This window comes from Martes martes (assembly GCF_963455335.1).
Source record: "Martes martes genome assembly, chromosome: 9".
Classification (NCBI taxonomy): Eukaryota; Metazoa; Chordata; class Mammalia; order Carnivora; family Mustelidae; genus Martes; species Martes martes.
The window spans coordinates 113,012,716-113,035,388 of NC_137896.1; the positions used below are offsets into that span (position 1 = coordinate 113,012,716).

The 22,673-nt window shown below is 42.2% G+C and overlaps 1 protein-coding gene across 2 annotated transcripts in view; it reads right to left on the reverse strand.

Annotated features, from left to right (window-relative positions):
* The window catches only part of LTBP1 (latent transforming growth factor beta binding protein 1), a gene marked incomplete at its 5' end in the record, with an annotated part of 397,053 nt that overhangs the window by 249,293 nt on the left and 125,087 nt on the right, over positions 1-22,673 (reverse strand). For both annotated transcript variants that reach the window (XM_080814316.1, XM_080814315.1), the window contains one exon: positions 10,072-10,241. In XM_080814316.1, coding sequence (XP_080670442.1) covers positions 10,072-10,241 — 170 coding nt within the window. The remainder of the gene's footprint in view (positions 1-10,071; positions 10,242-22,673) is intronic.

Here is a 22,673-nt window from a genome sequence, read left to right on the forward strand (position 1 = left end):
GTGCCCACCCATCTTCTGGTCCACTGTGGTGAGAAGCTGAGGTCACCCAGACCTCAAACATTTTTACTTAAATGTATCCTAGCTGATTAGAACAGTATCATCTGCTCTGAGACTAACAACTGTCCAGATTGTCTTAAAAAGTCAATCTCGTGCCCTGCTAAGGCAATCTAAGAAAAGCAGAAGTCAAAGGAACTGGCAGGCCAGCAGACTGGATCCATGGGGTTTTCGCGGTACAAGGAAGAGGGGAACCAGACAACCTAAAGCTCAGAGCCGGCACCCTGTTTGTCCATCCGCACTCCATTAGTAAGAGCAAGTCACACAGCCACGCTTCCAAGTCAATGTGGCGGGAAAACCCACTATACCTGCAAGGAGGCCATGGCAAGGAGGAGGCGGGAAGAAAGAATTACATAGAAATAAGATCTACATTTTTTTTTAATTTATTTATTTGACAGAGATCACAAGTAGGCAGAGAAGCAGACAGAGAAAGAGGGGGAAGCAGGCTCCCCGCTGAGCAGAGAGCCCGATGCGGAGCTCGATCCCAGGACCCTGAGATCATGACCCGAGCCAAAGGCAGAGGCCCAACCCACTGGGCCACCCAGGCGCCCCAAGATCTACATTTTTATTATCTATTCTGGGCTGAAAAAAAAAATGTCATGGAAAAAGGTTAAATAGGTCAGGAAAATGTTAACAAAATATATGTGCCTCTCTCCCTGTAAAAACAAACTAAATCACACTTATATCATGCATTGTCTTTGTTAAATATCTACAGTTACAAACACAAAGAAAAAGACCTTCAGACCCGATAGCCTCTACCCAACTGTATCACCAAAGGCGGCATAATATTCCTGAAGGATGAGTAAAGGGGAAAAAAAAATATCAAAAGGTTTTTTTCGGGGAGTGTTATTCTGGACCCCTCCAAAGGGAAGCAGAGCTCTGCGGGGCATGGAAACTGAACATGTGGGAGGAAAAGCTCGGCTTTTGGCCGGATCTGAGGCAGGCAGTGGCCATCAGGAGATGCACCTGTAGCCATTAAGTGGCCCGCATTAGAACAAGCAGCACAGCTGCGGCTCCAGGCATCGTTAGCAGCGAGCACTCGATCCCACGCAAGCCGCCCAGGGGTCATCTACCAAAGGGAGCCGCAACCACTGCCCTCCCACCTGCTGTCCAGATTCTTGTTCTTCCCTGAAGCTTTCTAGGTCTGTGCCTAGGATATGGAGGTTTTGAAATAACTGTGATGTTTTTTACAAGAGCAACCACGGCCAGTTTAAAGTTTTCATTTAGTTAAAATGCTGGGACCTTGGGAAGAGCGAACGTGGGAAGCGCTGTGAGGGCTACATGAAATTTTTTTTTTTAAGATTTTATTTATTTATTTGACTGACAGAGATCACAGGCAGGCAGAGAGGCAGGCAGAGGGAGAGGGGGAAGCAGGTTCCCCGCTGAGCAGAGAGCCCGATGCGGGGCTCGATCCCAGGACCCTGGGATCAGGACCCGAGCTGAAGGCAGAGGTTTTAACCCACTGAGCCACCCAGGGGCCCCATGAAATTTTTTTTTTTTTTAACAGATCCTGGTGAGATGGATAACGTAGGCAGCTTCAGAAAAATAACTCTTTAAATAACACACATGTTTATGTATGTGATTGAACATGTATGTGTATATATGCATATACATGCATCACACATACACATTTCGTGGTTTAATGTTTTCCTGTCAGAAGAAGTACTCAAATACAATCCTACTGCAATTACCTCTTAGGGAAGAAAGTTTCCCTCCCATTGCAACCCTGTGTGAATTTGTACTTCCTCTGTACAGGAACACAACTTGGGCAACTGGGTTTCAGTAAAGGCACATTTCAATTTCATGAGGGGCTAATACTAATATCAAAAAAAATCATGCAGAACTAAAATTGTCGAAAATTACAACACAAACTCTTAAAGGTCATAAAATGTAAGGGAGGTAGGGAGGGCTTTACCTCAAAAGTGGGGAAGATAGACTCACCACAAGGCAGTAATTTCCAATGCTAAGAAGACCCCTCTTTAAGGGGACTAACCTGAGTAAATACAAATTTTATATCAATTCCCTTTGGAATATCTCCTTAGCAATATTTTTGTATAGTCTCATTTCTGTTGAATCGAAACTATCACTGCAACTTTAACAATGATTATTCCCTAGAAACTATTTTCTTATTCAGAATTAAAATCAAAGTAAAGCCCTCTGTTTCTGGCAAAGAAATCCAAAGCCTGAGTAAAGCATCTCTTCTTTTTCAAACACAGATTTTCTCCTCCCAAAATGCTGTTTTGCACTTTCCAGGCAACCTGTAAATTCACTCATGGCATTTTCCCCCACCATTATCACTGTTTGATCACAGAATATTCTGGAACCATACAGAATCTATTTCTCAATATCTTGAACTTGGTCTCAACACCCAGAAATATCCTTGGATTACTTTGTTTATTTGTTATGAAATCTTGGACCCTTGGGATTGAAACCTCCTTCTCTGGCATGAAAGGCTGCCCATTGGAGAATTTAGATTACATAACCCTTTACTCTAGGTTTTCCTCCACTGTTGTTTTTAATATTGCTGGATAAGCTTCCTGGAAGTGTTTCGAATCAGTCTATGTCGACCATTGCCCAGCAATCTTCTACTGTGTGGAAGCAATCAAGAGGCAAAGAGAACGTTAATATTCACCTACCTTCCTGGACTGGGATGTGATCAGACAACTCCTGGATAAAACATACCACCTGCCCTCACCACCCCCCAGAGGCACAGTGGCCATGGCAAGACGGCACATGAATCCTTCCCTACAGCAGGGAAGGACTCAATGGAATATAGATTTTTAAGGACATCAGCTCAGCAAAACCCTGATCCTTCACCCACATTCACTGGAATGTTTTCTCGACATCAGTTTGTACCAAGGAATGCTGTGGCTTTGGCATCTAGGCATTGAAGCCACCAAGAGGTGATATTCTTCTAGTCATCTATAGTGCTAACAACCACACTGACATACAGCTGGAAACTGGCTCAAGGTTCCTTATGCCCACACAAAGTGTGGTGTGGGTGACCGAACAGACCAATCAAGGACTTGATTTCATAAGGCAAAAAAGCATGGAGATTTACCCTAATTCCTTCTTTAAAGCAGTCTTTTTTCACAACTAGCTTTTTAAATGCTAAATTGTTTGTTAATTTTCATCGGTTTCTTGGAAGATCTAGCTCCTGGCTGGTTCCCACTGCCACTTCGTACCCACTGGACTGGTGTGGGGCCAATCCCCAAGACATTTATTTGCACATGACCCACCAAAGGTGTTCTCCATGCAGGGAGGGCTATCAGGCAGCAGAACGGGCACCTACAGAATTCTCCTTCCCTTGAAGTGCACACTCAGTCTATGGGCAGAACTTTGCCCCAGTGGGGCAACTCTGCCACAGTGAGTGCAATGCCCTCACTGACAGTCGCTGTCAGTGAGGGCATCACAGACACGGGGAGTTGCCAGCACGTGCAATATCTCCTTCCACTCTTTCCTTTCTCTCTTCACACTGATATCCTAAAGTGAGGCTTGGGTGGTTCTCAGGACGACTCCTCTTGACCTGCATTTTCAAACTGCTCCTCCCCTGAAGATCTCCCAATCACAGTCCATCCCACGCAGAACAATCTGGCTTGCATTTCCTCCCGACTGCATCTACATTTGTCTTTACCCAATTGCCGGTTCAGGGTTTCTCTCTTCTTTTGGGAAGGGCCAGCAGGTGGAGGATGAATTTGATCTCTCTTCTTCACATCACCTTCTTTCTGTCTGGGCTGTCTGAGCTATACCACAGACTCTCCCCCTGTGAGGACTCAGACTGGCACTGGGCACCAGAGCATTTTAGCAGTGTTCTTATCTACCTCCTTGAAGTGGTTGGGATAAGCAGAACCATCCTGGCCAAACAGGGCTGGCTTCGTAACCTTTGGATTTGTTTTGCCAAAGAAAAAACTCCTTGTCAGCTCTGAGCCTTTGCAGAAGCACTGCCTTCTCACAGTGAGGACGACCAGGAAGTGCATGGTTTTACGGAGAATCTCTTTGCTGTATCAGTCTACAACCATACACACTCCTCACTCCAAACACAGGAACTTGCTGTTTCAAGGGGGAGACCTAACCAGCAAACCCTGAGATGCTTCCACACCTTGTTATGCTTCTTGATGTCACTTGGAACAAAGCCTGAGGGCTCTTGCTAGCACACTCAACCAGTGTCACTAGAAGTACAAAGCAGAGGTCTTGTGCCCACGGGCCCATACTCTTCACTGCCTGGGACTGGGGGCTAAAGTCAGGCCAGAACTGAGATGCAGGGGCCTCGGCAGCGAGGCTGCCGCTGTAAGAACAATGGCGTCTTTGCCCCCCCATCTCCAGCCTGAGACCTGGGTGACTGCTCCAGGTAGCCTGTGATCAGCCACTTGGTGGCTGCTGAGTTGGCTGATCTGTTGCAAGGACCTGAGAGAAGTCAACAGACACCACAGGATCCAGGGCTAAGGTGGTCCCAGCGCAGGCAGGATTATATTTTCTTCTGTCAAGAGGGGCCCAGCAAGGGCGGCGTATCTGCTTCCTACACCATGATGGCTGCTTCATCAAGCAGCAAGTCTACACTTACCACTGAAAATAGTGAGCTTGTCTGAACTTTTGTAATTTAATGGGACCATGTGTCTGAAAGGCCAGCAATCCACCTCTCCCCCGTATTTCAGCACATCAGGGGAAAAACTGGCAATTTTTTAAGAGTCTGACTTGTATCTGCTTTTAAAACTTTAAGATTTTATTTATTTATTTGACAGACAGAGATCACAAGTAGGCAGAGAGGCAGGCAGAGAGAGAGGGAGGAAGCAGGCTCCCCGCTGAGCAGAGAGCCCGACTCGGGACCTGATCCCAGGACACTGGGATCATGACCTGAGCCGAAGGCAGAGGCTTAACCCACTGAGCCACCCAGGCGCCCCTGCTTTTAAAACTTTAAAAAGGTAGTATGGAAAAGTGGACGTGTGTCTTTCCTGAAATTTAAAATTTAAATGAAACTTGAAATTAAATTTAAAATTTAAATGAAATTAAAGAAAATTTAAATGAAATGAAATTAAAATTTGAGGTGACCTTGAAACACAAATAACCTGTTTTAAAAGCTAGGTCCACCTTGATAGGAAAACAGCTGGAACTGACAATGGAAAATCTGATTTAGAGAAGTTTAAATTTCTAAATATTTCCAAATACTAAAATGCAGTAGAAAAGGAGACGAAGCAGATGTATATTTAAGACAGGGATTGCCCAGTCCTTTAGCTCTTAGAACTCTTTGCATAACCTCCAAACCACTTCAGTTACATGAATGTTTCTGCTCATCCTAATGACCTCCTTTTTAAGTAAGTCTACTGCCTTTCTTAGGAAGCTGTCTAGTACTTATAACCCTGAAGATAAAAATGTCCTTCCACCATAGATTATAACAAATATCTCTGCTTTTAGCATCATCAAGCATCCCATGGTGTTTTTACTCTAATAGCAGACAGTCGTATGGATACTCACTACCTTCAAGGCCTTTTTCTAGCAAGTTATGCCAAACTAATCTCTTTTTTATACAAATTATTTGGGTTTGCCCCTGAACGTACGCTGTACTAATAATCTCCACAGTTTTTTGTAAAATGATCTTTCAAATGTTATCAAGTCACTTTAACTTTTCTTCCTCTGGGTTATAAATACTAAAATAAACACAACAGAATTTGGTTTATATACTCAATTTTTTCCTAGACGTCACCAAGGAAGATATTGGATAAAGCAGACCCCTCAGCCCATACCATACTTAGAGAGAGCCCAAGAAGTTCCATTCCTGGAGTTCATGCTAAGTCTTTTGTAACTACCTACATGACACATACACAAAATATATATATGTATATATATATTACTTTAAAATTTTTTAACATAACAGGGCTTTTAATATATTCATAGGTCATACAACCACCATGACTATCTAATTCCACAATACGTACCAATCCAAAAGAAACTCCTTATCCATAAACAATCACTCCCCCTCTCCTCAACTCCTAGCAATCACTAATCTACTTTGTCTGTATGGATTTGCCTGTTCTGGACAATTCGTATAATGGAATTATATGTGATCTGAATCCTTTCGTGTCTAGATTCCTTCACTCCACATGTTTTCAAGGTTCATTCACGCTGTGGCATGCATCAGTATTCCATTCCTTCTTTATGGCTGAACGACCCCTTGTAAGATATACCACATTTGGTTTCCATATTCATCAGATGAGAGACTTTTTGGTCGTTCTCACTTTTTGGTTGTTATGAATAATGCTATGGACATTTGTATACAAGTTTTTGTGTGAACACGTGTTTTCAATTCTCTTGGATATATACCTAGAAGTGGAAACGATGGGTCCTATAGTCACTATGTTTAACTTTTGGAGGACTTCAGGTGATGGCTTAATGTGATTTAGTCTAGCCAGATGGCAGTTACCGGTTCATCCAATAAAAATGTTATTTCTGTCAATATTAAATGACTTTCCTTAAACAATCAGGAGTGACATCCGTTATTTTCCCAATTGCTGTGTGGCCTGCCATTCTAACAAGAAAGGAAACTGGACTTATCAGACAAGAGTGGTCTAGTAGTTCATACATTTTTGGCTGCTTTTGAACTAATGGAGATTTATCTGAGAACATGATGGTGAGGAGGGTGGGCTGCAGGGACAGTGACAATGAAGGACAGCTGGTGACAGAGCCTCTTGGACAGCTTTTAGCTCAATGGGTATGACCTAGGTACCTACAGGCCCAAAATATAGATGTTTTTTGTACACTGAGAGACTAAGTCACTAGATCGGCACTTGACCACCCAGGAGACTAATCAAGCCAGCCACTCAAAAAAAAATAAAATAATTTTTTTTTTTTTACAACCTGCCAGCTAAGAACGCTTTTCACATTTTTAAATGTCACATTTGTAACAGTTACGTAAGAACCTATCTGTGACATCCTCACAATTATGAACCTTGGCTCACCAAACCTGCAGTATTTACTATCGAATCCTTCAAAAGAAAGTTTACAGACCCCTGCTGTAGTGGATACTCATGCAAATTAAATTCTTAAGACCAATGAATAAAGCATAGCCCCACTATTAATCTGTCACTAGAGATAACCAGTAAGCAGCCAACGCCCAATACAGGATGTCAAGCGACCTGGGAAGTGACTCAGAAGGATGGCAAAGCACAGAACGAAAATAGGGAACGCAGAGTGTGCACAGTGGTAAGGGATGGCGCATCAGGTCAACAAATCTCTGGGAAATTCTAATAAAATGCTCATGCTTTACAGCAGAGAACACCTCCCTAGCAATGTGGGAGTTTGTTTCTGCCTATCTACTTTATCTAGAGAGTGCTAGACATAGCATATTAACACACTTTGCTTTACTGGACCCATCACCCCCCACCCCCCCAGCCACTGTCATCCTTTTCCCTCTTCTTCTGACCATTTTCTCTCTTGTCCTCCTGCGCATCAACAGCAAATCCTTATTCACTTGGGCTTGTAGGGCTATGGCTCCCCTATTACAAGGTGGTTAATTTACACCATGCTTAGAGCTCCCAGTAAGTATCGTGAATGCTGTTTGCATGGTACTATTAAACTTAAATTCACTACAGCAGACCACGTCTTTTATTTCAATTCAACAGGGAAACAACCCTTGGCTTTTGCCAACCTCAATGTTTTCTTTAGTTGCCGAAGCTTCCCAAAAGTAACGACGGTGGACGCTGGTTGCTAAGTCTCTTTCCAAGACATATTATCCCTACCTGCTGGTAATATCTTCTGTTTTTCTCATGAGTCAGGATGATCTACACTTAAAATTGGACCTTAAAATTCTTCAGCAAAGTGAGAGTTTCGTCTGTTTACATTTGATCTCTTCTATAAGGATGAAAGTAAAGACATTAGAAGTTCCTGCTTTTCCTTAGACTTTGCTAACTTTCTCTCCCTTTCCATTATATATAAGGTTTCCTTGGGGGCTCTTTTCACCTAAGGTGAAGACATTACTTTTAGGTTCTTAGTATTCCTTGTCCCTCCTTTCTAGTTTTAATCTTTCTATTGTTGTTTTCACTCAATTTTGCCATATCCGTATCCTCATAGTCCTGCCAAATTACCTCTTTCTAAAACTTTCCCATTAGCCTTCCAGCTCTCAACAGAGTTCTGGGCTCAGCAGAAAACAGCCACATCTCCTTTCCTGGCCTTCCCAAATGCCTATTTCAATTATCCTGAGCTTTTTTTTTTTTTTTTTTTGAACAGCCACTAACTTCTGGGGAGTTTGAGCAGAGAACCCCATCACGGTGATTATGTGTTAGTCTGAATTACTTTATTAGTTCCCAGCTGTGGAAAAACTACATTTAAACAGAATGGGTGAGAAATTTATGGGCAATACAGATAAACTTCTCTTCCTATTTTTCTAAAATATAATTTCATCTTCCAGAAGAACATTCTGGTCCAGAAGACCTCTCAAAAGGTCTGAGAGTTTAAAATATACACACACATTGTGGGACCCGTCATTCCAATAACAAATCATCAACAAATCAAAACCAGTATCATCCCTAGTCTTATACCAGTGATTCTCAGACCACCTTTTCCTGATGTTACCATATAGTTCAAAATTCTCTTCCTCACCAGTATGATTATAAATTTCCAAAAACTCTCCTCCCATCACAATCTAAATCTGGAAAGCTTCTACGAAATCCCTGATCTATATAAAAATCCAAGGAAATAATTAGTACCTCTTTGAGGTTAATTTTTTTAATTAAGATTAGACAAATATTATATACTCAGGGATATTCACAAAGAATAAGTTATGAAGCACTTACACCAAAGGGTCTTTAAAAACAAGATGGACACCTCGATTGTTCTGCAAATAACAGGGAAGTATCTTGCCTAATGGACAAGGAGATCATCTATAGGATTTCTCCATTCTTCCCTCTTGAAAATCCCCAGAGCTTGCTTGTCTTCATGGGCCCAGTCAACCTCATCCAACTATTATTGCTCTGGGGAATCCAGCCTCAGGTCACTGAGCAGAATTTTCTCAGAAAAAAAAAAAAAAAAAGAAAAGTGCAATGTGCAAACCTTACATGAGATACTCTTTTTGTTAAGTCACCAATTCTAAGGGAAGAGTCAATCACTCTCAAACAGTGACCAACTCAGCGAGGTGGCCCTAGGCCCATGGAACCAAACCCACGCAGAGAGAGACGTCTGAAGGACCCAACAGCAGTAAACACTCTCTCTCGGCTATCCTCACTCTTTCTGGTGGTGAAAGACACTCCTTTCCAACCAAACAACTGGCATTCTCTTTCATTACTTGTGGCGGAGGCAATCAGTCAACGTGAGACGGAGCAGGAAGCTGCTGGAACGAGCGCGTGCGTCTAGCTCTCAGCTCTGAACTCCAGAACGTTTCCTCCAGATGCTGCCAGCAGACACTCTGTAATACCTAAACCACAAATCATCACATTCCCCACCCTTTGAGCCAGGGCTTGTCCTTGAGCTCCCCACATAGTGAGGTATTAACCAAGCTGGGCACCAATACAATACTCTTTACAAACTCAGACGAAAAACTACCACGCCATCAGCGCCATACACTGAAAAGTGGAACTCGGGTCATAAAAATATCCACTGGAGGTGAACCTCAGAGAGTAATGCAGGGCATTTCAGACATTTCACAGGGCATGAATCCTGGCTATTTTACTAAAGAAAATATTTTATCAATGTAAACATGTCAGGCATACAACTGTATCTAAAAGGAGACCAAGCATGTCTCAGAAATGGCGCCATCTTGCAGAAATTACAGGCAGGTCACTACGGACTCTTCGCCAACAACCAAGGAAACTGCCTTTCCTCAAAAATAAAGAAAATGGGCTGCTGTCTGGTTGTTTTGGGAACCAGGGTGGGTTTGTTGTGTTTGGGTTGTTTTTTGGTTTTTCTGGTTTCTTTTTTTAACAACTCTTAAGTTTTATCTACTGTGACACATTAAAGCCATCTAAACCAAACAGAGTATTTCCAAGCTATGATACTATAACTTAGAAAAATTGTTGACTGGACTATACTCACACTGAAAAGGTGCCGGGACTCGACCCTGCCCGTATCTCAAAGGAAACGAACCTTCAGTGGACTGCTCTCCCGAAATCACCTTCTGGGCTGCAAAGTACTTAGGCTTGAGCACGTAATCCTGGGTCTGGCCATGATGAATCATCACATTCTGTGAGGAAAGGGGTGTCACTCTGGGAAGAAACAAAGCCGGGATAGGGAAATTAATCATGGATTTTTAAAGATAAGGTGGGAAAAATAAGAAATTTAACTTAGAAAGGAAAGAGACTCCACACAAAGCTCAATTTTCCCTTCAAATACTATAGTTGACCATTTATAATACAAGGGACTAAACACTTATATGCTTAGAAACCTTAACAAAGGGCACCAAGGTGGCTCAGTCGATTAAGCATTCGACCCTTGGTTTGGTCTCAGGTCATGATCTGGGGGTTGTGAGGCTAAGCCCTGCATTAGGCTCCACACTCTGTCTCCCTCTCCCTAGCTTGTGCACACGTGTGCGCGTACACACACACACCCACACGCGTGTGCTCTATTTCTCTCTCTCTCTCTCTAAAATAAATAAATCTTTAAAGGGAAGGAAGGAAGGAAGGAAGGAAAGGAGGAAGGAAAGACAGAAGGAAGGAAGGAACCTTAACGTAAAAAGGGACTCTGCCTATATAGTCAAGAACAGGCTGAACAGACCACCACAGACGGAGTCTATCACAGGATTCAGAGCAAAGTTAGTACAGCCCATACGCAGAACACATGACATTTATACGTAAGAAAGACAATGACCTATACGTGAGAAGGTTCACATATTTAAAAAGTGCATTTTATATATACTGGTAAGTAGACAGTATTGGAAATGCAAAGAGGGGAAAGGAAGAAGGAAAAACAGAAAGGGGGCTATGAAAGAAATTCCCAGGTTGACCAGTTATGCAAAACTAACTGTCAACAATCAGAGCCTGAACAGTTGACGGTGGGACCTTCCTAATGACAGAAGGGAAGATGGGCGAGCTCCTCGAGCCTCACCCTCCTAACCGGTACCATAGAACCTCTGTCACACAGCGCAAGGAAGAAAAGGCTCATAAAAATTCTGAACCCGGAGGCGCCTGGGTGGCTCAGTGGGTTAAAGCCTCTGCCTTCGGCTCGGGTCATGATCCCAGGGTCCCGGGATGGAGCCCCGTGTCGGGCTCTCTGCTCAGCAGGGAGCCTGCTTCCCTTCCTCTCTCTCTGCCTGTTTCTCCACCTACTTGTGATCTCTGCCTGTCAAATAAATAAATAAAATCTTTAAAAAAAAAAATTCTGAACCCATAAAAACTGGAAAAAAAGAATTTTTGAAATTATTTCTTGAAATATAATTATGATAAGGAAGAAACATTCAACTTTTTCTAGTTAACATTTCAATATTTTATGCTGCATCTCATAATAATTAAAAACTGTACTATTCTGGTTAAATGTTTTATAATGATTAATTCCCAAGAATAATAACAATGGTAAGAATAACTAAGCACAATCTCATTTCTTCACTATCACGAGTCCAGAACCTTGGGGACTCCTGAACACAATTACTGTGTACTCACTCTCTTGCCCAGCCATTTTCTAGGACAGTTCTCTTTTGTTCCATGTAATGGAAACCATTCTTCTTTTAAGTTTTTGGTTTTTTTTTTAAATTTTAATCTGGTAGAGTTAACATAAAGTGTTATATTAGTTCTGGGTATTTTATCCAAACTATACAAAAATTCTAATTCAAAGGGATCATGCACCCCTATGTTTACAGCAGCATTATCTACCATAGCCATGACAAGGAAACAGCCCAAGTGTCCATCGATAGATGAATGGATAAAGAAGATGTGGTAATATGTACACGACAGAATATTATTCAGCATGTCAACTTTAAAATAATAAGCCTTTGCCCAGATTTAATAATTCCCTGGGGAACAGGACTAAAATCATTAGCTAAACCAGACGAATAAATAATCAAATAATATAAAGAAGATATGCCAACTAATTCCAGAAAATGCTTAATTGCTACCAAAACTGCTGGGACAGAGCATTTTAACAGCCAACAGAGCCTATGGAAGGAGACCTTTCCAGTGTAACCTTGAATTTTATCAAATGTGGCACATTAAAACCACCTCAATCAATCAAAATATTTCCAAACTATGATACTGGAACTTAGGAAATGGTTGACTGGGATAGAATCACACTATAAGGTACCCCAAAGCCCCAAAGAGTGTCCCTAAAGAGGGACTCTATATGAGAGGAAGAAATGACACTGTGACGGGTGAGTATGAAAGGTTAACCGTCAAGCCACCCAAAACAGCACCACACAGTATCTCATCAAAATCAGGAGCAGTCCTGAATAAAGTCAGCCTGTTTGACTGACTCTAACTAGAGCTGATGAATGAGTGCTTCTGTGGGACAAGGGGTTCATGGGAAATGAAAGGAGAGGCTGGGATGAAGAGTGCTTCCCTCTTAGCCAGTCAGGGACCTCGACCCACCATTCTAAAACTGAGAGTTGCAGGAAAGCCTAGGAAAATCCACCCTGGGCCTGAGTTTTCCCAGACACAATTCCACGGAAGGGCATTCCCTCTATCACTAATGACTTAAATTACTAAAAGCCTAAGTAAGGCTTAATGCTGTAAACACTTTTGTTTTGATGATGTAAGTGTTGGTTTGAACTTTAAGCATGTTTGGTTGGGATCGAGTAGAAAGTGTAACAGCTGGACACATCTGGTGGTGAATGATAAGAACCACACGTCTACTCCATCGGCCTCGAGCAAACGGGAAGCCCTTCTTCTCATCTCCGGAGCAACTCACTACCCAACTATGCTGTCATCCTGTCCCGATGCTGCTGGCACCTGCTGGCAGAAGTACTTCTGTTCGCAAGAGGACAGCATTCCAGCTCTGACCACTGCCAGGTAGGATGGACGCAGGGCGGGGCAGGTGGGAGGCGGGGAGGGGGGTCTGCCTGCTAGTTGAGGTCCTCCCTTCTCTCCCCTCCGAATCAAGGAAGTGAGAGGCACCATGAAATGAGCTGAAAGCTTATGTATGGGCTCCTTTTCCCTACCCCTACCTGGAAAGTAATGAACAAACAAGGAAGACAGGCTTACCGGGTCTCGAACTTGAGTGACGACTCTCAGCCAGCATGGACTTAGGGAAATGAGCCACTGTAACGGTACTTAAGTCTCCCTAGAGTAGAAACACTAGCCAAGTCGCAAACACAGCCCAGATACGGAGCTACACCTGAACGGCACTTCCCCTTCCTCCATCACCTTTCCTTTCCCCCAGTGCAACACACAGGAACAGACTGAGGCTACTGTACATGACAGCCCCACAAAGAAAGAAGCAAAGCCACGGACGGAGGCACCACCTGGGGCAAACGGAGGAAGCCGAGCCATCACTCATTTCACAAAGACACGATTCGCACTCTCTTCTCTCTTCCTCCCTTCACGGCCAGCCTCCACTTTTCCCTCTAATGTCACCATTCAGTCACTTCTACTCCGGAACACCTCCTTAACTCCTACAAATACATATCCTCTTTAACTCTTCTCTTTTGCCTAAGTATTTCAGGAATGATCTCCCTCCTTTCATTTCAATTGGGTTTTCTCCATTCTTCCTTCCTCCCGGGGCTGGGTGGGGGCGGGAGACTTGACAATCACTAGTGAGCATAAGATGTGTCAGAGCATTACAGTTTTATTTATTTATTTATTTATTTTTAAAAGATTTTATTTATTTATTTGACGGATATCACAAGTAGGCAGAGAGGCAGGCAGAGAGAGAGGAGGAAGCAGGCTCCCCGCTGAGCAGAGAGCCTGATGTAGGGCTCGATCCCAGGATGCTGGGATCATGACCCGAGCCGAAGGCAGAGGCTTTAACCCGCTGAGCCACCCAGGTGCCGTGCATTACAATTTTTTTAAAAAAGAGAACTAAAATATTTGAGAAAATTAAGCTAAAAATGAAAACTGTAGGACCTCTGGTTCAAAATGGGGGCTTTTTGTTTTGTTTTGCTTTAGATACCTAGAATGTCTCACCTATCTCCAAAGATGTCCTTAAAATTATAAGGAATAAAAAAATTTAAATCCAGAGTTATTTGGCTGTTACACAACAGTACAGCCACATAAGTCATTAAAATATGGAAATATTCCATTCTAATAAACAGCTGCTATCCCAAGGCCCTTATGCCCCTCCCTCCTCCCAGCACTGGGCCTCCCAGAATACACAGCCCTTCAATCCTGTAAAGAAGGGGTTAACACTTGGCCGAGCTGGATCTCTAGGTCCCTGTACCAGCATGGCTTTGGATCCATCAATACCTGTGCCACAGAGGGGACTAAACATGGTTCGTTGTACCCATTAATAAACACACAAGAGATATTTCAACAAATCTGTAAGATTCAAATTGGATTGAGAAATGCTGACTGTTGTAGCAGCCAGGAGGAAGCCGTGGCTTGAAAAATACCTTCCTAATTTCTTTTAGTTCAACCTGCAGTAAGAAGTCCATTTTACTTGGAGATCCAATCGGTGTATATACATATAGGTCTGTGTTTTTATTTAACTAAAACAAGAGTTATAAAATAGTATTTACCCTTAGCATGTGTAGGACACTTTGAGATTTTGTCTGCTCATCTGTTTTTTTAAGTGACAGTCCTGAACCACTACATTGATTTCATGACTTCATGACTCCCTAATGGGTTGCAACCAGTAGGCGTAAGGGCACTAGTCAAGAATCACTCTGTGAGGGCACAGGCACAAAGGAGACAATCTTCTCAGGGAAACACAGAGGAGTTTTGGATCTGAAACCAAGTAAAGCAAAGGGTGATTAAAAAAAAAAAAAAAAGTAGAGCTGAACACTGGTGTCTTAACTAAAAATCTTTATATAAAGGCAGTTATCCTCCCCAACTCTAGCAAACAGAACATCCAGAAGTCAGACTTCTACCCTTCTGAGGGGGGAAAAATGAATACTCTTCTCTAAAAGAATGGAACTATGTTGTATAAACCACAAAACTTACTGCTCCCCACTCCCAGAGTAAGGCCTTCTCATTCTGGATTCTGGGTTCCTCTAGCTCAAAGACTGGTCTCCCATTTTCCCCCTGAAAAGATGCTTGCCAGGAAATCGGGAAGACAGGGAGTTCCAGGAGAATGATCCTAGGGGGGAAAAGGAGTCACAGGAATGGAAAATACAACTGCAATGTTGGAGACACTTGACTATATGGTATAAAATGCAACCACCGGAAAGAAAAATGGAGAATACATTCAAACGTGATACCAGTAACACTCTTCTTCAAGGAGCATACAAGAGAGAGAACCATGACACACGGAGAGAAACCCCAGCACTGAGTGGTACTCCCATGGACAAAATATTGCAAATGCTGTAACTGTCAGGAACAACCAGGTTCCCAACTTTGGTGATATTAATGTACAGAGTTAGCCAGAGAAGGTTGGAAGATTCTAGAAGAAGAGGAGAAGGGGAGGCAAGACTGGGACAGCCACTGCCCTCACCTTATGAAATGCAAAGTCATCAGATAAGATTCATGACCTTGAGAGATGATGTTGACAAGAAAAAACAGAGGCACAATCTGCTCTTGGGGTGTGCACAGGCTACGAAAATGAAATAATGATTTTGAGAGAAAGGGTGGGGAGTGAGAGGTGAGGTAAGTGAGCTAAATCTTCACTTTCTATGGCAAGAAGTGTTTAGACAGCATCTAAAAGGAACATGAGGAATTGGTTGGGTGGAGACAAACTACCAGAAGGACCAATAGGACTTGAGCTGTAAAGGCAGGACAGCTGGGGGCAAAAGGGAAAGGACTCAGGTGACAATGAAGGTTTCAAGCCTAGCTGGCTGGACAGTTACTTTTGTTCAAGGCCAAGGGGAAAAGAAACAGCAAAGAAGCATGCTGAGTTACGGCAGGCAGAAGAAAGGGTCAGTTTGTGAGGACAATAATTATGTTTGAGACAGAACACGGAGCAAGTCTCCGGGGGGCAATTCGGGAAAGCCTCCAAGATGTGGAAAAGTGAGGTTCTAAGAGGAGCCAACTTCTTCAAAGGCAAAAATGTTTCAGAAAAAAAGAACACAGAGCCACATGGTCTGGAGGATATTCACACTTAAGGGTAGGGACATAAAGAGAAAATGGGGGGGGGAATTAGGAGATAAACAAGAATAATGTGGGTCCCGAAAGAATAAACGGAAGAAAGTTCCTTGGAGGAAAGGAGAGAACATCACCTGCCAACTGCAGCAGAAAAAGCAAGGAATGAAATGAGGAAAGGTCATGCCTGGGTTGGGAGGTCACTGGTACCATCCACAGTGTGTTTTCTGTAGTGACAGGAGTGTGGCTGCAACGGGCCATACACTTGATAGGTGGCGTGCTGTGACACATGGACAAGACAGACAAGGAAAAAGAGGCTGGAGCTTAGGGGTAGCGCTGGCCATCTGAAGACCTGAGTCCGTGGAAACCTCTGTATCTTTATAAGCAGAGGGGAAACAATCGCATACAATTTCTTTCCTTAAAAGAAAGGATTAGTCACACACTGTTTACACTGCTGCCTTCAGAGTGGCAATTTTTGGCACACGTACAGACTAAACTTTTCCATATTTCTACTAGATTCATTATTTGACCTGTGGAATGGGTGGGAGGATCTGGCAAAACACAAGCCCCTTTCCACTTAAGGAAAGAGCTTTGGACCTCACAGAAGGAAACCCCCAACAGGCCATAAAATGTTTCCCACAGAAGTCCAGTCTAACGCGATCCAAACCTTTTCCCTATGTGTAGCGTACTCGGGTTTATAATCCAGACTAAGAGAAACCAGAAGGGGAAGAAAACAGAGCTAGAGGAGGCCACAAAGAGTTACGTCCAGACTCTCAGGGCCAGTTTCTGCCGACAAAACTCAAGGGATCCTAGGTGTCCTACATGGGTTCCAAGTTGTTCAGAAGCATGGGTACAGGCTACTCAAGGGAGAAGCAGTACACTCAAGTTCACGAGATGCCAGCTATGGTTTGGTGGAGGGAACAGAGCTCTCGAGGCTGAGATGCACAGAGGGAAGGACTAAAAAAAACATACAGCTCAGAAGAGGTCGTAGGACAGCATAACACACATGTGAAGGGAGACTAATTTTTGTGGTGAGCCCATTCATACTGAATTTTCTTTCAGACCAAGAAAAGGATTAGGAGGTAAAAGACTGCTGATGATGAGATCAAAGGGCAGCACAGACAGACAGACTGCCAGTAACAGGATAAGGCCAGAGCCGGAGTCTGCCAGAACACACACAGTGGAAGTACAATGAAACAAGCAAACACAAAATCCGGAGAACAGAAGAAAAGAGAAGAGTATATGAAACAGCTAAGTGTAGGGGAGAGACCCGTAGGGGACTGAGGAAATGAAATGAAAGAAGGTAGATATTGCGGGGGGTGGGGGAGGGAACGCTTGGAAATGAAGTAAACTGTGGTGGTCATCATTAATAAACATGGAAAACAGAACCAAGTACTTTGGGAACCAATGGTCTTGGCAAGTGGTTCTTTCCTGGGAGTGATTCTGCCCCCAGGGGCATGTGGCAATATCAGAGACATTTTCAAATGTGACGATTCAGAGGTGAGGGGCTCAATCCCGTGGGGAGGAGCCAGGGAGCTACTGAATGTCCTCCAGCGTACAGGACAGTCCTCCACAAGAAGGAATTTATCTGGCCCCAAATATCAGTAGGGACATGAGTAAAGAGCAAATGGCCTGTGGGAATGGCCATGAAAAGCTCCAGAGGAGATGAAAATCTGCACAACCTCCTATGTATTCTGTAAGCCCTATGAGGCCAGGGACGTAGCCCTGGACTCAGACTGCCTGCTGGCAACCTGGAAGAGGGGGCTGGCCTATCACGGAAAATGGCATGGAATAGCAATTTTAAGAAAAATCATTTACTAGAATTCCTTGCAGGAACAGTACAACATAGAGTTGGAAAGAACTTTTTGTTAAAATGCTCAGCATGGGAAGGGAGCGCACCGTGAAGAGACGGTAGGAAGAGTTGCCACGCTGCCTCCTAAGATGGGCGAGTCCAATCAACCACACGTGTTTAGTTATGCCAAGAAGGTCACATGTGTTCAGGGCTTGGCGTGACCTATTGGGGTAATGGACAAGGCTGAGAGCTGCACCTACAATTTCCCACATCAGCCCTTTCTTCAAATGGTCCTCCGTATCTTCTCTAAAGAAATGTCTAACTTGTGGTGTCTCACAGCTGGCCCCCGAGAGGGAACCCGTGTCGCCACACAGCCCTGGTGAGGAGACACTCTTTTGAACATGACTGCTACAAGAAAACATCCCAGGAATTCTCAACCCATCTAATCCCAAGTTCCTAGAAGAGGGGAAAATATAATCAAAGAGCTGTAATGAAGAGGAAACTTTAAGAAGCAAGGGGAAAAAGACCTCCTCTTGGAAAGTTTAATGAAATAATCCCAGCACTTCGGAAATAAAAAATGAAGTTGGCTGAAATCAAGTGCTTGGGGTAAAAAAAAAAAAAAAAAAAGGAAATGGTCTAAACAACTCAATTAAAAGCCAGAGCTTGTCAGACTGGTTAGAAAGCAAGACCCAACTACACAGCTGCCTACAACAAACCTACTTTAACTATTATGACAGACATGTTAAAAGCAAAAGATTGAGAAAAGATTACACATGTTCACATGAATCAGAACAAAGCTGGAGTGGCTAGGACTATGTTAATAACAGGCGGAGTAGATTTCAGAGCAAAGAATATTACTAAGGATAAAAAGGATCATTTCATAAGAATAAAGGGTCAATTCATCAAGAGGACACAAGAATCCTAAACAGCTGTGCTCTTGATAACAGAGCTTCCAAGTATGTGAAGTAAAAACTGTTTATATTAAAAAAAAAAAAAAAGCCATGAGGGGGTGCCTGGGTAGCTCAGTTAATCGGTGTCTACCTTCAGCTCAGGTCATGATCCCAGGACCGTGGGATCAAGCCCCACATCGGGCTCCCTGCTGGGTGGGAAGCCTGCTTCTCCCTCTCCCTCCCACTCTCCCCCCCTCCTACTCCCCCTGCTTGTGTTCCCTCCCTCGCTATGTCTCTCTCTGCCAAATAAATAAATAAAATCTTAAAAAAAAAAAAGCCATGAGAAACAGATAATTTTGTTGTTTTAGTTCCTGTTTCAATACCCATTTAAAAAACTGACAGAACAAGTACATTGGAAAATCAGTAAGGATATAAAAGACTTAATGCTATCAACCAACTTAACCTAATTGACATTCATAGAACACCCCACCCAACAACAGCTGAACACATGTTTTTCAAAATGCATGCAGAGTATTTACCAAGATAGACCATAATTTCAGCATATAAAAAGTGTCAGTAATTTTTAAAGGACTTGAGTCATACAAACTATGTTCTCTGGCCATCATGAAATTAAATCAGAAATCATAACAGAAAGATCTCTGGAAAATCTTCTAAATATTTGTAAACTAAAAACTAAACTAAATTTGTGAACTTCAAAGCAACCAGAATCCACAGGGCTAGAACAGTCGTAAAATTTGCATGGAACTACAAAAGACAACGAATAGCCAAGGCAACTTTGAAAAAAGCAAGGTTGGCGGCATCCCAATTCTGGACTTATGTAAGTTATATCACAAAGCTGTAGCAATCAAGACAGCGTGGTACTGGCACAAAAACAGACACAAAGATAATGGAACAGAATAGAAAACCCAGAAACAAACACACAGCTGCACGGTGAATTAATCTTTGGTAAAGGAGGAAAGAATATCCAATGGAAAAAAGAGTCTCTACACCTTCAAAACATGGTGTTGGGAAAAGTGGATAGCAACAGGCAGAAGAATGAAACTGGACCACTTTCTTATACCATACCCAAAAATAACTCCAAAATAGATGAAAGACCTAGATGTGAGGCAGAAAACCATCAAAATCCTAAAGGAGAACACAGACAGTAACCTCTTTGACATCGGCCATAAGCAACTTCTTACTAGACATGTCTCCTGAGGCAAAGGAAACAAAAACAAAAATAAACTACTGGAACTTCATCAAAATAAAAAACTTCTGCACAGCGAAGAAAACAATCGACAAAACTAAAAGGCAACCTACTGAATGGGAGAAGATACTCGCAAATGACATATCAGATAAAGGGCTAGTATCCAAAATCTATAAAGAGTTTATTATCAAACTAAAAAAAAAAATAATAATCCAGTTAAAAAATGGGCAGAAGACATGAAGACATTTTTCCAAAGAAGACATACCAATGGCCAACGGACATGTGAAAAAATGCTTAACATCACTGATCATCAAGGAAATATGTACCAAAACTACAATGAGATATCATCTCATGCCTATCAGAATGGCTCAAAATTAACAACACAAGAAACAACAGGTGTTGGTGAGGACACAGAGAAAGGGGAATCCTATTACACTGTTGGTGGGAATGCAAACTGGTGCAGCCAGTTTCTATCTGGAAATAGTATAGAGGTTCCTCAAAAAGTTAAAAATAGATCTACCCTAAGATCCAGCAATTGTGGTACTAGGTATTTACCTAAAGAATACAAAAATAGTAATTCAAGGGCATACATGCACTCCAGTGTTTATAGATTATTTACAATAGCCAAATTATGGAAAGAGCCTAAATGCCCATCAACTGATGAATGGATAAAGAAGATATGGTGTGTATATATATGCATATGTACACACACACACACACACACACACACACACACACAATGGAGTGTGTGTGTGTGTGTGTGTGTGTGTGTGTGTATATAGCCACAGGAAAAAAGATCTTTTATACTCATATATATACATAGATAGATATAGATATATAGATATATCCACAGAAAAGAATGAAATCTTGTCATTTGCAACAATTGGAATAGAGCTAGAGAGTATCATACTAAGCGAAATCAGTCAGAAAAAGACCAATACCATATGGTTTCACTCATATGTGGAGTTTAAGATATAAAACAACAGATCACGGAGGGAGAAAAGAAAGACAAACCAAGAAAAAGATTCTTAACTATAAGAACTAATGATTACCAGAGGGGCAGTGGGTGGGGGTTGAGTGGCATAGGTGACGGGGATGAAGGAAGGCACTTGCTGTGAGCAAGTGTTCTACAGAAGTATCTAACTACTATATCATACACCTGAAACCAATATTACACTATATGTTAACTAACTGGATTTAAATACCCCCCCCCAAAAAAAGATGAACAAGTCCTGGGAAATACACCATACATACAGCATGGTGGTTATAATTAATATTATGATATTTATTAGTTTAAATTTCCTAAGAAGGTAGATTGTGAGTATTCTCATCACAATAACTTGTGAATAAATGTTAATTAGCTTGATTGTGTAATTATTTTATAATTACACATAGCAAGCCATCATACTATAGGCCTTAAATATGTACAATTTTTGTCAACTATAAAAAAAAAACCCAAAGGATCAGGGCGCCTGGGTAGCTCAGTCTTTGGGCGTCTGCTCATGATCCCAGGCTCCCAGGATTGAGCCCCACATCAGGCTCCCTGCTGGGCAGGAGGCCTGCTTCTCCCTTTCCCACTCCCCATGCTTCTGTTCCCTCTTGCACAGTCTCTCTCTCTCTGTCACATACATAAACAAAATCTTAAAAAAAAAAAAAAGGATCAAAGAAGAAATCAAAAGAAAAACTCAAAATTACTTTGAATTCTGAAAAATGAAAACACAACCTATCTACATTTATGGGCTGCTGATAAACCACTATCAAGGAGCGAACGTGTAAGGCTAAGCACCTGTATTAGAAATGAAGGTCTCAAATCAATGACCTCAGCTTCCACATAGACAAATTAGAAAAAAATGAAACCCAAAATGGAGAGGAAATGAAATAAAGGTCAAGGCAGAAATCAATGAAATAGAGAAACAGAGAAAAATCACTAAATGCAAAAGCTATCTGAGATCAGTGAAACTGATAAAATCACAGCTAGACTGATTTAAAAAACAAAATAAGATGCAAATTCTCCCTATCAGAAATGGGAAGGGTGATGTCACTTATATACCCAAAAGGTCTGACAGAATAATTTGAAGAAGCCCCATTAGCCAAGGATGAAAAAATTTCAGCATTGGTAAGAAAAAGTGATTATCTGAAATAATTCATGTGTTTAAATACATCCATTCAATCCATCCATCCATGTAAAAAAAATTCTAAGTGGGGACGCCTAGGTGGCTTAGTCAGTTAATATCTGACTCTTGATCTCAGGGTCATGAGTTGAAGCCCCAAGTCATTAAAAAAAAAAAAAAAAAGACAAAAAATTCCTAACTCACCTTTGGAAAATGCTGGATAATCAACTCATTTCAAAACTGGTCCATGAAAGGATAGAATCAAGCATAGTATACCATCATGTGATGGGTATTTTTGTATATCAACTTGAAGGGTAATTTTGGATGAGATTAACACTGAAGTCTCTGTACCGGGTAAACAGAGGACCCTTCACAATGTGAGTGAGTTGAAGGCCTCCCTGGCTAACAGCAAACTCTTAGCAGCAGACTGTCTTTGAAATTTACCTGAACTACTGGTTCTCTACGTCTGCACCTGCTGGACTCACCACATAAGCCAATTCCCCATCAATAAATCTCTTTATACATATATACATACTTGCT